The sequence below is a fragment of the Cryptomeria japonica genome, chromosome 3 (assembly GCF_030272615.1).
Source record: "Cryptomeria japonica chromosome 3, Sugi_1.0, whole genome shotgun sequence".
Taxonomy (NCBI): domain Eukaryota; kingdom Viridiplantae; phylum Streptophyta; class Pinopsida; order Cupressales; family Cupressaceae; genus Cryptomeria; species Cryptomeria japonica.
This window is the reverse complement of record NC_081407.1, coordinates 67,247,895-67,263,242: the sequence shown is the minus strand read 5'-3', so window position 1 is coordinate 67,263,242 and position 15,348 is coordinate 67,247,895. Positions and strand designations below refer to the sequence as shown.

Genomic DNA, 15,348 nt, shown 5'->3' with positions numbered 1-15,348 from the left:
TTATTTTCTTGACTCTTTCACACATGAAATCTATTTCTTCATAAACTTCTCCCAAACATGACTTGTATAAATCTGCAAATTTGATTACCTCACATATGGGCTTATAAAAGTCCACAACAAAATTAACATTAGCCCAAAAACGGTCATCAAGGACCATACCTCTCACCTCAATTGCAGTATTTGATGTAAATTGGCCCCAAGTTGTCCATGCATCACTAACTACTATGGAACACAAAGTAACTTTGACTTCAGAAAGACAGTCAAGAAAAATAGAATACGAAGCAAACCTTGTATCAATAGGTTTGAGAAATTCCACCTTAGCAAATTTTCGATAAATGGTTTGTGTGGTGATATTTACAAATGAACATCTGCATTTTTCTGCCCTTGTCTATGAGATTTAAAATCTATTAGAACTTGCCAATATCTTTGAGTGCATTATTCAGCGAATGCACACAACATGGTGTCCAAAATATATACTTGTACTTTTTTTTCACCAACATGCTTGCTGCTTTACAAACATGGGCAGCATTAGTAACAACTTGGACTATATATGATGCCCCCACCTCCTCAATATCATCATATAGCTGGTTATGAAGAAACTCAGCACTTTTCTCTTGCCCTAAACAATCTAGGGCCTTCAAAATCTAGGGCCCTTGCTACATGTTACCATGATATTAAGTAGTTGACAATTTCTAGCACCTGTCCACCTATTCATCACAATACTGCATCCTATGTATCCCACATTTTTTTCATTGGTGTAGTTTGTTGCTCTAGTCAAAATTTTTCTTTATCAATTAGAGTTGTGCGAAGCTGGTTTATACCTAGCTGGTCCATTATTGATAGCCTGGATCATCTTTCACTAGAAAGTTGGGCAAGCAACATTAAACGGTGTCCCATTTGCATTAAAGAAGCACGCATTCATTACATCAACCACTTCTCAACCTTGCTATAAGATCCCTTATAAATTTTTGCTCACATTTTTCACTTTTTTCTTAGTAATTTTGTCAAACAGTTTGCGTGATTGTAAGTGTGAAGTTTCAGTTTGCAAGTTTGTATGTTGGTTGATTTACAATAGTTCATAAACATTCACAATTTGACATAACATTCAGAAAACATAGATTCATTAATGGAATCCATCTCTTCACAAGGTTTATTCAAAATAATCTTAAGTTGCCAATATAGAGACTCATATATCCCTCACTTGCAACAACAACTGATTCGTCAATCTCCTCAACACCAATGTACTTATTTACTGGTATAAGCAGCTGAAGAATTAGCTTCATCCTTAATTTAAAAAGCATCAGGACTTACAAAAACAATTTCCTCTTCCTGAACCTCCTGAAATGATGGCATAAGAATACTGGAATTTTCAGCAAGCTATCATTAGTACACTTCTCAACTGAGATGTTTGGATTGGTAATAAGACAATCTGTCTATTTCTCTTTTCCAATTCTCCTTCTAGCAACTTTACTATTTTACCTGAGCATTGGTGATTAGGGTCCCACAGCCCTTTGCAAGAAAAGTAAATATTTCATCTTCTTAATTTGTTCTTGCTGCCCTCATGATTTCTTGCACTGGAAGAATAATTTCCACTAACTTCTGTTTTCTTTTTAACTAAAACAAAAGCACCCAACCTCTCAAGAAGCTCACCCAGTTTTATTAATATCTTAATATCTCATCACATCTTTGATAACTTTGTTCCAGTTTTACCAAGACATGTATTTAGCCAATGTCATTGCCCAAAGAATGATTATGAAAGTGAGAGTTTATATGATCATAATAAGCAGCGATGAGATAAGAATATGTGGGGATGAATGTATAGCAACTCATAATAAGCTTTCGTTAAGAAAAACAACAATTATATAGATGATAAAGGAAGGAGAATTCCTTGAAGGCAGAATATTATTGACAAAGATATACTGTTTCTAGTCAACTTTATTGGAGCCCAAGACAAAGAAATCATGCCGTTCGATTACACAACAATTTGTATGATCAAGAAGAAATTGTTTATGTGAAAGCATGCAGGTCGATTACACAGCAATTTGTATGATCAAGAAGAATTTGTTTATATGGCAGCAACTTGTATAGGTATAGGTGGTTTATTTCATGAAGAATTTATTTAGAGAATAAAAAAGATTATACTTGTGAAAGCAGCAAATGCTATAGACGGTTTATTTCATGAAGAATTGCAAGTTTATTCTATGAAGAATGGCGGCTTTATAATGTTGAAGTGGTGTTGTGTTCATTGAAGACAACAAGCAATTACAAGGAGTTGTTTTAGATAGCGATTCACATACAACAGTAATTAATATGTTAATATAAGAACAGCAATTATCATAAATGGAAAAGGTGTGATTTGTTTTAATGAAGAGTTATGTTTATGAATGGAGATGTCCCCAAATGAATCAACCTCCTCGAGAAGATATCAGGTAAACAGATGAAATGTGTGTTTAGTGTGCAAGATAAGAAGACATATCTGATATACACCAGCAGGCTGATGAGAAGGTGTGTTGTGGAGGAGTAATAGACAATAAACATATCATATACGCCAGCAAATAAAGGGCAAGTATCATGAGGATTATTGGCAGATTTAGAAGGAGATAGTAATCAGTTTTATGGGAGATTTATGATCAACATAATAGCGGATTGGAGAAAGAAGAGGGTGAGAAATCTCATAGGAGATTTGTTATCAGACTTTTGCCAGGATTTGTCATCAATTTGTGGCAGATTTGTACTCAGAATTATTGCAGATTGGTGATCAAAGTCAGCAGATTTAGAAGAGTACTTCATATTGATGAGGTTGGTGACTCTTAGTGTAAGGGTTGGTGTCTACAAATTCAGAAGTGGGAGTTAGTGCTCACAATTTGAATGAGGTGTCGGTGCCTCTAGTCAGTTGATGCCTACAAAATTTGAAAAAAAGATTAATAAAAACAATACCTTTGTCGTGGTTTTCTCTCACAACAGTTTCCATGTAATTTGTGTTGCTCATTATTTGATTTTACATATGTGCTAATTTTGATTATTAAATAAGTTTTAAAAGGTAAAAGAATATTGGTATACTGATTCAGCCTTCCACCCCCTCCCCTTCTCAGTATAACTGTGTGCTCATCACTCTAAACTTTCAAGAGACAAATTTTAATTTCACCAAGTGCACAGGCAAGATTATAAGTTACATCATTTGACTATTAAATTTAAGTGATAATGGATCAAATAAAGTAAAAAAAAAAAGTGAAAATGAAATTAAAAAAAATGTTTTGTCACATCTCACCATCTCGTTCAGCTGTAACTGCCAAAGAGTGACGAAACACATCTGTGGTTTGTGCCTGCATATAAGCAAGACACGAAAAAATTAACAACAAATCTAATGAAATGAGCAATCATTAGAACTGAGAAAGAAGGCAAGGAAAAGAATATTAATAATTGAACAAATTTAACCAAAAACAACTTAATAACAAATTTACCAGCATTCAAGGTCACACCAATAGAAAAGCAAGGGATTTAGAATTTGGAGAATCTAGTGGATCATTTACAAAAAGCAGATGATCATCACATCTCTGTTTAATGGATTAACACTATAAAAAAAATTCATGTTCATTATTGCTTCTGCAATTCAGAAAATTGACAAGGCATAACTGCAAAACACACAGCTTTTTATTTTATGAACTATACACTACTGTTGAAACACAAAACATGAATTAATTGCAAGAAAATTCATAAAGATACACTATGAAAACATGGTTACAATGCAAACGGGAGCACGATACCATTTAGAGAAAGAAACATTAAACATGACTTCCACAATTATAAATTCGGTAGTATGTTATTGCAAAATAACACTCACAACAAAGATTTAATAACCAAAAAGGATAAAACCAACAAAAAACCTGTCATTATCTTTGGTTGGCTAGAAATGCCAAATTGAACAATAGAGTTGTGAATTCATAGGTGTCATGTTTGAAGCCAAAGAAACTGGTCAAACAACTCTATTACAGAAGATCCCACAACCTAAATGCATAAAAACTAAAATAAATGGAATGAAAACAAATTAAATTCAATGTTAATAAATAAAAATCAAATTGAGGACCATAGGTAGCCAATATTCCATGGTTTTTCTGTGGACGAGCATGGCAGGAAACACAAGAATGCACTTTTGGGATATGGGGACATAAGAAGTTTTTTGCAGGCAGGGAGGCAAGATGCATTGCGGGATCAAGAGAACTAAAACAGAGAAAATCTAAAAATATAGGGAAATTAGATTATTCATATTATAAAGTATTCACTGTATTCATTATTTAACCATATTATGTAGCCTTAGAGTTGGGAATTTGCAAGAGTTAACACGCAAATTAACAAAATTTCATTGTTTTTATTATCAATATGTACATAAAAGTAGAGCAAAAGGCTGAAAGGCTACAACTACATAATGACAAAAATGTAGAAAATCAACATAGCAATTAGATCTCCCATTGTTGCAACTAATCTTTGTATAGTAAAAGCTAAGTGCAAATCTAAGTAGCTCCCAATATGAGGGACTGGTTCATCAAATGGCCCAACCAAACCCTATTGCACCACATCCTCATCATTCTACGTTAACACGCAAATTAACAAAATTTCATTGTTTTTATTATCAATATGTACATAAAAGTAGAGCAAAAGGTTGAAAGGCTACAACTACATAATGACAAAAATGTAGAAAAACAACATAGCAATTACATCTCCTATTGTTGCAACTAATCTCTGTATAGTAAAAGCTAAGTGCAAATCTAAGTAACTCCCAATATGAGGGACTGGTTCATCAAATGGCCCAACCAAACCCTATTGCACCACATCCTCATCATTCTATGTGGCATCTTTGGGATCAACATCCCAAAGTGCAGCTAGAGTCTGATGATACTCAAGAGTCTATCAATCTTTAAGTCACAAGGCACTATACATGGCAACCAACTTCTTCAATTGACAAGAGGTAAGCCTAATCCTATTAACAAAAATAATCAAGTTGCAAGTGAACTTTTAGCTATTTGTCTCTTGTGAGAATACAAAATGCAATAATAAACAAGGATAACCTCTGTTTAAAATAGCAAGGGAATCTCTTTAAAATCTAAACAATGTTCCTAAAACCTAAGCTATGAACAAGTTTACAGTTGTGCACACTTTACAACATTATCAATGGGATTTTGCATTAAAGCAAATAACTGAAAGTAGACAAGACCAATCTTTTTTATCTCATAGGTTGAATTCAAGACCTAAAAGGTACTTATTTGGAAAATGAGGTTTTAATTTATGACGCTTTCAACTGAACAAAGTAGACTTAGGACTAAAACTTTGAATGCTTACTAGCTTTGCTAAAAGTAGAGCTAGCAGATCCACATTTACAAGAGAGAATTAAACAAACTAATGCTAATGACAAAATCACTGTACAAGATACAGGAAATGAGAACCCTCAAAAGCACACATTGTTGATAACATTGTGAGTTGATCATTCCTCACCCACATCTAATCATTGCAGATGTTCAAGTGCTGATGAAGACAGATCCGATCTATATTGTTGAAGACCCAAACACTGTTGAAGAACCAATCATTGTTGCCATGGACTGAAGGATTAAAAAACAATCAATATGAAATGCATATCATAAGTTCGAAGTAACAATCAATATGGATATAACCAGTTGAGGATTAGAAGATAAGTTCAAAGTAATAACAGAAATGAATATTGTGAAAGACAATCAGTTTGAAGTATAAATGGCATTGATAATAATGAGATCGAAGACTATATTACATTCTTTGAAGTTTAGGACTATTGGTTTATCGAAGGCTTATTTTGTAAAAAGTTCAGGTTACTATTATTTCCGTGTTCATGTTAATTAAATAAGAATCGATTTATGAAGGCATCGATTTGAATAAAAATTACCAATCGGTATTTAACCAAAGAGAATACATGACTATTCATGTGGGGGTGTAATGAATAGTTGTGTTCCTTTCTTTTGGAGATGGAATATGACATATAAATTGCTATTGTAATTCAGGTTGGCGTGTGAGTGGAGAGCAATAGATATTAAGAAGGCTGGTGCATACCAATCTTCAGCATATACACCAGTCTGCAGGCAAGATTGAAACGAGATATTGCAGATACTTAAAGGAGAAGAGTTGAAAAATTGAAGATCAGATTTATGTCAAAATAGAACTCCTTGAGAGAGATTATATGAATTGATTATTGCAGATTTGCGAAAGAGAATTTGTGACAGATTTTTTATCAGCATTTAAGAAGAATTCAGTTGTGAAGTTGGTGCTTGTTGTGACCATTTCACACATCGCCCCATCGCAAATGGGGACCCCCTCTTTTTGCTTGTTTTTCGCTCGCTTTTGCTTTCGTTTTTAGGGTTTTGTTAGTTTGTTAGTTGTCTGGATTTAGGGTCAAGCCTTAGGGTTTTAAATTTTGTCTTTTCAAGCCAAAATCCAGTCATTTTTTAGAGCTTTTGAGCTTCCTTTTCTAGGATGCAAATTTTGAATGCAATGAATTCGCCAAAATGGTCTAATTTTCAATTGGAATGTTAATGCAGAGCTGGAATTTGTCTAAGTGTTGACCGTCAATGTGAATTTTTGTCCAATTGAATATTTTGACCAAATTTTGACTTTTTTGAATTTTGATCCTGGGCATTGGAATTGATTTGTTTTCGCCTCGTGAAGTGTTAAAATGTGAAAAATCTTGTTATTTTGGCCTGTAGGAGCAAAATCGCTCCTGTCCCTCAGTGAAGGACGGGAGCTCATTTTCAAATATCTCATCATTCCTGCAGAGTCCAGACAAATTTCAAGTTGGAAGTGATGGAGAACGGCGAGATCTTTCCATTGAATATAAATTGAAGATTTTCATGAGCACAGAAATGCCTCCAGGAGGAAAATCGCTCCTGTCCCTCAGTGAAGGACCGGAGCTACAATTCAAATTTCGCCTTGTCCTTGCAAGATTTTGAAAACTTAACAATTTGAAAGGGTCCGAAGGAAGATACTTTGCCAAATGAATATAATTTGAGATGCAAAAACGAAGGAGAATGACCTATATTGACCAAATCGCTCCTGTCCCTCTCCAAGGGACCAGGGCGAGGTACCTTGTAGCTCTCGTCCCTCTCCCAGGGACCAGAGCGATTTCCTTCATTATGCAAAATCCAGACAAGGGTCAAGGCAAGTTTACGTTCAAAAACAAGGGAAAACATGAGATGAACGCATTGAATATAAATTGAAGATTTTTGGGACGTCCATAACAGTGTTAAATGCCTAGTTCGCTCCTGTCCCTCAGGAAGGGACCAGAGCGATTTTTGATATAATTGCTTTTCTTGCAAGGTTACGGATGATGTCAAGGCATGGACGAATGGAGTGAAGAGGGACGAATCCGTTGAATATAAACTTGGAACCTGGCAAAGTGAGATAGTGGCCACAAGGGAAGGATCGCTCCTGTCCCTCTCCAAGGGACCAGGGCGATATAATGATGATAATACTTCCTACGCAAGTTCAAGGTCGTTCCTCCAAAGTTCAAGGTCGACACAAGTCAAGACAAGGTGGCGAGGGACATTTCAAGGCGTCTTCATCATGCGCAAACACTCAAAGGACGTTAAAATGAAGAAATTGACACCCTATAACATAGATCGCTCCTGTCCCTCAGGAAGGGACCAGGGCGATGTTAGATGCATTGGCCATTTCATGCAAAACTTACGTAAGGACAAGACGTTGCAATGTTTTAGAGGGTCCATGGTATGATAAAAAGATGATAAACAAGAGTTTTGAACGTGAAATGATCATCATTTTGAGCATGGAGACTATATCGCTCCTGTCCCTCTCCAAGGGACCAGGGCGATTTGCTTTGGATTCCTTGTTTTGCTTCAAGTTCAAGCTAAGTCAGGACGTCATAAGATAGCATATGGTCCAAGGCATCGTTTGAAGATAATTCGCAAGGGTTTTGAACGTCCAAACATCGCCAAATAATGTAAAAGCCTCACATCGCTCCTGTCCTTTGGATAAGGACCAGGGTGATATCATCAAAAGCACGCATATTCCTTCACGATCAAAGTTAGGCGAGGATAAGCGAGGCAAGGGACATCGTTTGGAAGACATTGCAAAGAAGATTGAAGTTTAAAATTGCCAAGGTTAAGGAGAAAACGTGGATCGCTCCTGTCCCTCTCCAAGGGACAAGGGCGATGGTCCCTTTAATGCGTCCAAACACTTCGTGCAAACAAATGAATCAAGCGCAAAAGGAACAAGTATGTTATTCGCCAACAATAAAGATCAAAGTTAGAAGATGCATATTGAACGTGGAAATTAGAAGATCGCTCCTGTCCTTTGGACAAGGACCAGGGCGATATGCACTTAAAGGACACCCATATAAGCACACAAGGCGATCAAATTCGAAGGACCATCAAGATGATCGATTTTCAACGTGGAGATGAAGGAGTTGGACGTAAAAATGCAAAAGTCAAGACAAAAATGGTGAATCGCTCCTGTCCCTCTCCAAGGGACCAGAGCGATGAGGTACGTCCCTTCCTTTTTTTTCAGTTTTGGCGCCAAATTAAACAATTCAAATTTTCCTTAAATGCTAAATCGATTTAAAAAATTGAAAATCCATTTTTTATTTAGCATTTAATATGGCGTTATCTTTTATTAATTATTTTTTGCCTTTATTAAAAATCGAAATTCTCATTTAAAAAACGCAAGGCATTAATAATTAATTATTTAATTAATATAAAATCGATTTGAAGCGCTCAATTAGGCAAGTCGGCCTTGTTATTTTATTGCAAATCATTTAAAAAATGGTTTTATTTGTCAAGTCGGCCTAAGGGGTGAAAGGATATGAGCGCTATTTATAAGGGGAGTGAAATGTTCATTTTCACATAATCATTTTTACCTTTCTTCATGCGAATCAAGAAGAGGCGAATATAGTGCGAAGTGTGTTCAAAGGTGGTGCGATTTCAAACCAAAGGTGGCGCTAGTATCATCTTGTGTGGAGTGCGAATTGCGTTGAAGACCAAAGGTGGTGCGAATTTCATTCATCCAAGGGTGGCGCTTAGTTATCAAAAGGTGGTGCGAATTTGAAGACCACACCAAGGGCGAACTTGGAGATCCATCTAAGACCACACCAAGGGCGAATTTGAAGATCATTTAAGACCACGTCTAAGGCAATACTTGAAGATCACGTTCTCTCCAGAGGTGGCGAAGTCGATTTTGAGGAAATCATATTGAAGATTATCTTATACCTCAAATTTTGCCTAGGCGAATTTTGTTTTTTGCATTCTAGAGTTAGCTCTCTATCGAGGTATGGCGATTTAATTGTTATTGCTTTATTCATTCATCGTCATATTTCAAATTTTGTTGAATTTTGAATCTTGAATCTCTTGGCTCAATCGTTTTTTTTTTAGGAAATGATAACTCTAGAGACTTATCATGAGGTTTCCTAAAATTTATCTCTCTTATTTACGTTATTTATTGCAAAATCTATTTCTTATAATGAAATGTTGTGTAGGTATGGCGACCCCAAAGGCGGGAGCATCCACCAGTCGCTCGGCTCTCATGAAAGAAGATCAGAAGACCGAAGAAGTGGAGACCAAGATCGTGTCTAAATGGAGCAACATTGGAGATACAAACTTGGGGAACTTTAGCACGAAGAAGTTCCGGGAGGTCCCTTACATCGGCAAGCCATCACCTGTCGCCCGGAGAATAATAGAGAGTGGCATCATCAAGGCGGCCGGTTTTCCTCCAGCCATTCAGTGCCACGAGTTGATGATCGAGTGCGCCCGTCATTACAATCCACAGTCCAGGACAATTGTGTCCAATGAGGGAAACACTTTGGCGTACCTTTCAGAGGAAGCCATAAGTGAGGCCTTCCATCTTCCAGAGCACAGGGACATGATATATAAGAGCATTGAAGGAGCCAGATCAGTGTACGATGATGATCCAGATGCTTGCCTAAGCATAATCAACAAGAACTGGCTACTCAAGAGTCGTCCCCGTCTGAGCAAAGTACCGAACACACCACACAGGATTGATTTCCAGGAGGAGTACAGAGATTTGATTACCATGCTCAACAGAGTTACAGGAGCACCTCATGCCTTCTATTTTGAGAAATGGATGTTTTACTTCATCCAGGTGATTGTTCAAGGAAAGGGTACAATACATTGGGCTAGGATAATTAGCCATTGCTTAGACGTACAATTGAGAAGACTCAGGGCTACTAAGTCCTTCCACATGAGTTCATACGTCATCTATGCCTTAATCAGGAGCGTTGAGTACGCAGGACTACCTCACAGAGGAGTGATTGGAAGAGGACCCGGCGAGGTCAGAGCTTGTGAATCCTATACCTACTTGCATCATCCGCCAGGGAAGAACTACAAGTTAGTCAATGATACTTTCACGATGAACATCACAAGGACGTTGCAAGGAGGGATTCACAACAGATTATCTCAAGATGCCCAGGAGTTCATCAAGAGGTACGGTGCTTGGTTCATTCAGTTTCCCAAGTTCACTTACATTAGAGTGCATGGATGTCCTTTACCTCCATACATGTTGCCGAGGTACCCGACAGACAGAATTGTGTTACTTGAAGTAACAAGGCAGTTGGCAGCATATGTGAAGGCATTCAGACACAGACATCAGAATGGAGTTCAGGTACCTATTATTTTGGGTAATTCAGTTGAGGTATGTCCTAATGTCTTAGCCATGGATGACGCAGAGAAGGAGTTAGCCTTGTATCCTTTTTCATCTTTTGCTTGGAGGAATAGTTTTGGTCCACATGGACATTTAGAAGAGACGGTCGGTAGAAGATTTAGACATGAGCACCAAATTGAAGATTTTATGATGAATCTCCTAGATGATCTCGAAGTGAAACGAAAGATGCATTCTAGATTGCCTTTGGATTTCATCAGGAAATGTAAGATTTACAGAGTGGCCGACCAAGCTCAGGACAACGGCAGGCACATCTAATCTTCATATGATAGAGAAAGCAAAACAATAAGTTTGAATTGGAATGAGCCCGAGGCCGTGGATTTAGATGATTTGATGGCACCAGTCTTGTCTTGTACTCGCAGATGGGTAGACGTTCAGCATCAGAAGTTGAGAGAACAAGGCATAGCCATGTCTTTTACTTTGGAAGAAAAGCCAGCCGAAGGTGGAGCCAGTGTTAGTGAAGGCAATCCTAATCCTAGAAATTCAGGTGAAGGTAACCTTCGATGTGCCAGTGAGGGCAATCTCCATTCGAGAGGTTCGAAGAGAAAGGAAAGATCAGAAAAGAAAGAGCCTTCCAAGAAAAAGTTAGGTGCCAACAAAGATCAAGCACCAGGTACTTCTTCCAGACCAGAAGATAGAACAGTTCGAGTGGAAGAGTCCATGGAGTCGATGGTACAGAATGACAGACAGGAGGAAGGACAGGCACAGCATGTTTCGTCAGATGGATCTCTCCAAGACTATGATTTAGATAATGATAATGAAGTAACATCTCCTCCCAGACAAGAAGAAATAGTACATAAAGAAATTCAAGTTCAAGAGACAAGATCGAATATCCCAGATTGGTTGAAGGAAAGATTGACTAAGGTGATCGTAATAGAGGACGAGGACAGTGCAATTGATTTAGAGAGCCTTGTTGGACGTTCACATATGACAACAGAGAAGAAGAAGGCTACAAAGATGTCCAAGATGATTCGAGATGAGACTGGATCTAGAAAACTGCAGATAGCTACACCGGCAGCAGACAAATATGAGGGTGAGATCCTAGCAGAAGACTATCATATACAGACTATTGAGTTAGGACCATCCACAGCAGAGCAGACTTTAGATGATGCCACCGACACATTTGAAGCATTAAAGGACAAGCTTAGAGAAGAAGTAGAAAAGAATAGAAAGCTTGAGAGAGAGGTCGGTGCATGGAGGACATATTTCAGTCACATCAATGAACCTTTGGGACGTCAGGATCCAGTTAGATCACCAATGCAGGCATTGCCCCTTCAATCGATCAATGAAGCAGAAAGATTCAGGAACCTGGTCCAGCGTACATGTAGTTGGATGGATAGATCTCATACAATGGCCTTAGAGTTTGTTACAAGGATGTCGAAGATCATTCATCAGGCTATCCAAGTTCTTGAAATTATCCACAGATTGATGGCAACAGTAGCTGCATTTGCCCATACTAAGGACGTTGTCATCCCTGTCTTGAAAGTAATAAGACACACATCCAGAAGAATTTTAACGCAGGAGAGGATCTTAGAAGGTGATTCTCACAGTTTGTTTCAGTGGTCAACCTTACTCCATATAAAGAGTGTTCTCTTCGAGGACATCAGTGTTAGATGTGGTCAAGTTGAGGAAGTGATCAATCCGATCCAGGACAGAGTATTTGAGGTACTTCGTACCATTCTTGGCAGAAGGATCGAGGTCGAGACAGATGTGGATATACAAGAATTTGAGGATAGAATCAAGATCATCTTTCGCAAGGACGCAGATGTTACAGATGAGCAGTATGATCAGATGTATGCCACCATGCTCCTGATTGATAGAACAAAGGAACTTGAACCTACTTGGGACGCAGCTCTTCTAGATGCATTCGATCAGGTTATCCACTTGGAAGAGAGTATCAAGAATCTTCCCGAGATTCCAATCACAGAAATCGAAGGAATCGTGACAAAGTTCATTGCATATGCTAAGAAAGAGAATTGGAAAGGGAATAAGATTCTAGATGAAAGGTTGTTACAGATGACATGACATCTTATTTCTCATTGGTTGATACCTCCTAGATTTTTGTGCCAAATTTAATATTTGGCTATGTATTTAATATTGTTCAGTAAAAAGGAGGTCATTTGTAACAAACCCTAATTAGGGTTTAGGTGTCATGATCTTGTCCGTTGATTTACTTTCAATCTGGACCTTTCATTGTAACTGGGGATGCTATTTATACCCCCATTTTTCATTTCATTTGGTAATAGTGAATAGTATAATAGAAGAATAGAGTAATAGTCAATAGTTGATGTAAGAGAGATTAGAGTTAGAAGCAATTTTTATTTTGTAGCAAGATTGAGTCTTGAAAAGAGAAATTCAAGCAATTGTTGTATATGATGACTTGGAAATCAATAAAATATTGAAGTTATGGTGTTTTGTTGCAAATTTCTTAAGTTATCTTCATGGTTGTTGGATGTACTTGAATCACGCTCAATCAAAGTAGTTTGTTAATTTGAAAGACTAAGTGTGAGATTTGATATTTGGTAGGATTCGCAATCCAAACCACTAGCTTCTTGCTGATTGTAGGAACGCCTTGTGTGGTCGACTGGAGAACACTTTGAGTCCTTAATCTTCAATTATCACTGTGTCTTGGATATGTACCTTCGTAGTAGTGTCCTTGATCTTTGATGCATTGAACACCATTATATTACCTTAGAAGATCGCACTAATTTCAATTGAGTTGTTATCTTATGGCAAAATTGAAGTTGGTTGAATCTTGCCAAGTCTCGTCCATACTGAGTCATTCATAGGGTTAGGCTAGATTAGACTTCCTTAAACCCTATCTTTTTGCTATTTTTTGAAAGTTCCTTTAGTTTAGTAAAATCTTCGAGCTTTGAATACGTAAGACCCCTTGGAGGAAACAGCAAATCACATCATACCACTAAAAAGCTTGTCCACACGTGGAGACCCCACTAAAAGAACCTTGGAGTCCATCTAACTGATCCTTTTTGCAAATCTTCAGCAGTTAGAGACTATTTTCTCAAGAGAGGATAAGATACCTATTGGTATTTTATTCTGTGTATGATTGTGTATAAAATACACGTCAACAGTGCTTCATACCTTGTAGGTTGGTGCCTACATCTAGTAGTGGGAGTTGGTGCTTCCAGTAGGTTGGTGCCTAAAAATTTTGTAAAACACACACACATATAACTAGTTGCATTTATTGCCGTGGTTTTCTCCCACATTGGATTTCCACGTAAAAATTGTGTTTTGATGTTCTTATCTGCATTGATGTGTAAAGCATAGATGACATACTCGCCGAAAACTCGGCGAGTGACAAAAACTCGCCGAGTTTTTGGACCTGGCGAGTAGTTACGACTTCTACTCGCCAGGAAAACTCGGCGAGTTTTTGTTAAAAACTCGCCCACGTTTCCATATCAGCCGAAAACGGCAAAAACTGAATTTATTTTTTGTTTTTCGATTGGGTTTTGGGCTGAGTAGGGGGGAAGTTCACTTGGAAGGACTTGCAAGGTGATTTGGAGTGATTTTTGAGTGATTTGAAGGGGATTTGAAGGGGATTTGAAGGGAAAATCAGATTCCCAGGTAAGTTTTTTTTTTTTTTTTCTATGCTTTTTTAAAACAATTTGTTTATTTTTTGTTGCATTTAGATTGATTAGAAATGATTCCTAGGTAGTCTAAATCATTTCTAAGTTATTTGCACAAGATTTAACACTAGATTTGACAAGTTTTGTTGAATTTTCACAAGTTTTTTGAAGAATCTAGTTTTCAAAAAAAATTCAAACCCTACTTTTTTTTTAAAAAAAACTTCGAATGATGTCTAAATTTATTTAAACTAATGTAGATAGTTTGCTTAGTGCTAAATTGTTTAACTAAAATGTTAATTTTTTTTTTCACTTTGTATGTGTAGGTTAAGTATGCATTAATCATGGCAAGGGAGCAATGGCCACTAGATCCATGCCCATCTGGATATATAGGAACCCGTCCTAGAGGTGCTAGAGATGGGGCATGGAGGTATGCCTATGAGGGACCCGATCCTGGGCCAATTATATGCATAAAGTGTGAGAGAATACTTCATGGAGGCATCAACCGCCTCAAATACCACCTTGCAAGAATAGATAGGCATGATGCTAGAGCATGCCCTGGGAGTCTAGGACCAATGAAGAAATAAAAAGACAAATGAATGCCCTACTTGCAGCTGGGGAAGAGAAGAAATTGCAAAGGGGGAGGGCAAAGCTAGCCATGAGATCAGCCATAGCTGAATCTCAAGGTGTTTCTATTGACCTTGAAGAGGAACAAGAAGCACTTGAGGGCATAGTGGGCTCTCGGTGTGGCCCACATATCCGCAAACCCACCATTACCTCGCCCATTGCTTCTGCTTCCTCTAGTAGAATACCTGGCACTATTCCACTTCCATCACAACGATCAAGGTCGATAGGTGATTATTTTGTGCCCAGGAACACACCTGGAGCACAACCATCATTAGAGGCCACTGGATGGAATAAGGAGGTACATGAGAAAACTGACATTGCAGTCGCTGATTTTTGGTACTTCAACAACATTGCATTCAATGTGGCGGAGAATGCTTATTGGCTGAATTTGGTGACTGCTATGACAGTTTCAAGAAAGGGGTACAAGGCCCCTTCTCGC

General features: G+C 37.7%; 1 protein-coding gene across 6 annotated transcripts in view; it reads right to left on the bottom strand.

The window, feature by feature from the left end:
- Window positions 1–15,348, bottom strand: part of LOC131032468 (psbP domain-containing protein 5, chloroplastic) — a 168,414-nt gene that overhangs the window by 62,800 nt on the left and 90,266 nt on the right. For all 6 annotated transcript variants that reach the window (XM_057963465.2, XM_057963473.2, XM_057963447.2 and 3 more), the window contains exon 9: window positions 3,269–3,323. In XM_057963465.2, the coding sequence (XP_057819448.2) occupies window positions 3,269–3,323 (55 nt within the window). The remainder of the gene's footprint in view (window positions 1–3,268; window positions 3,324–15,348) is intronic.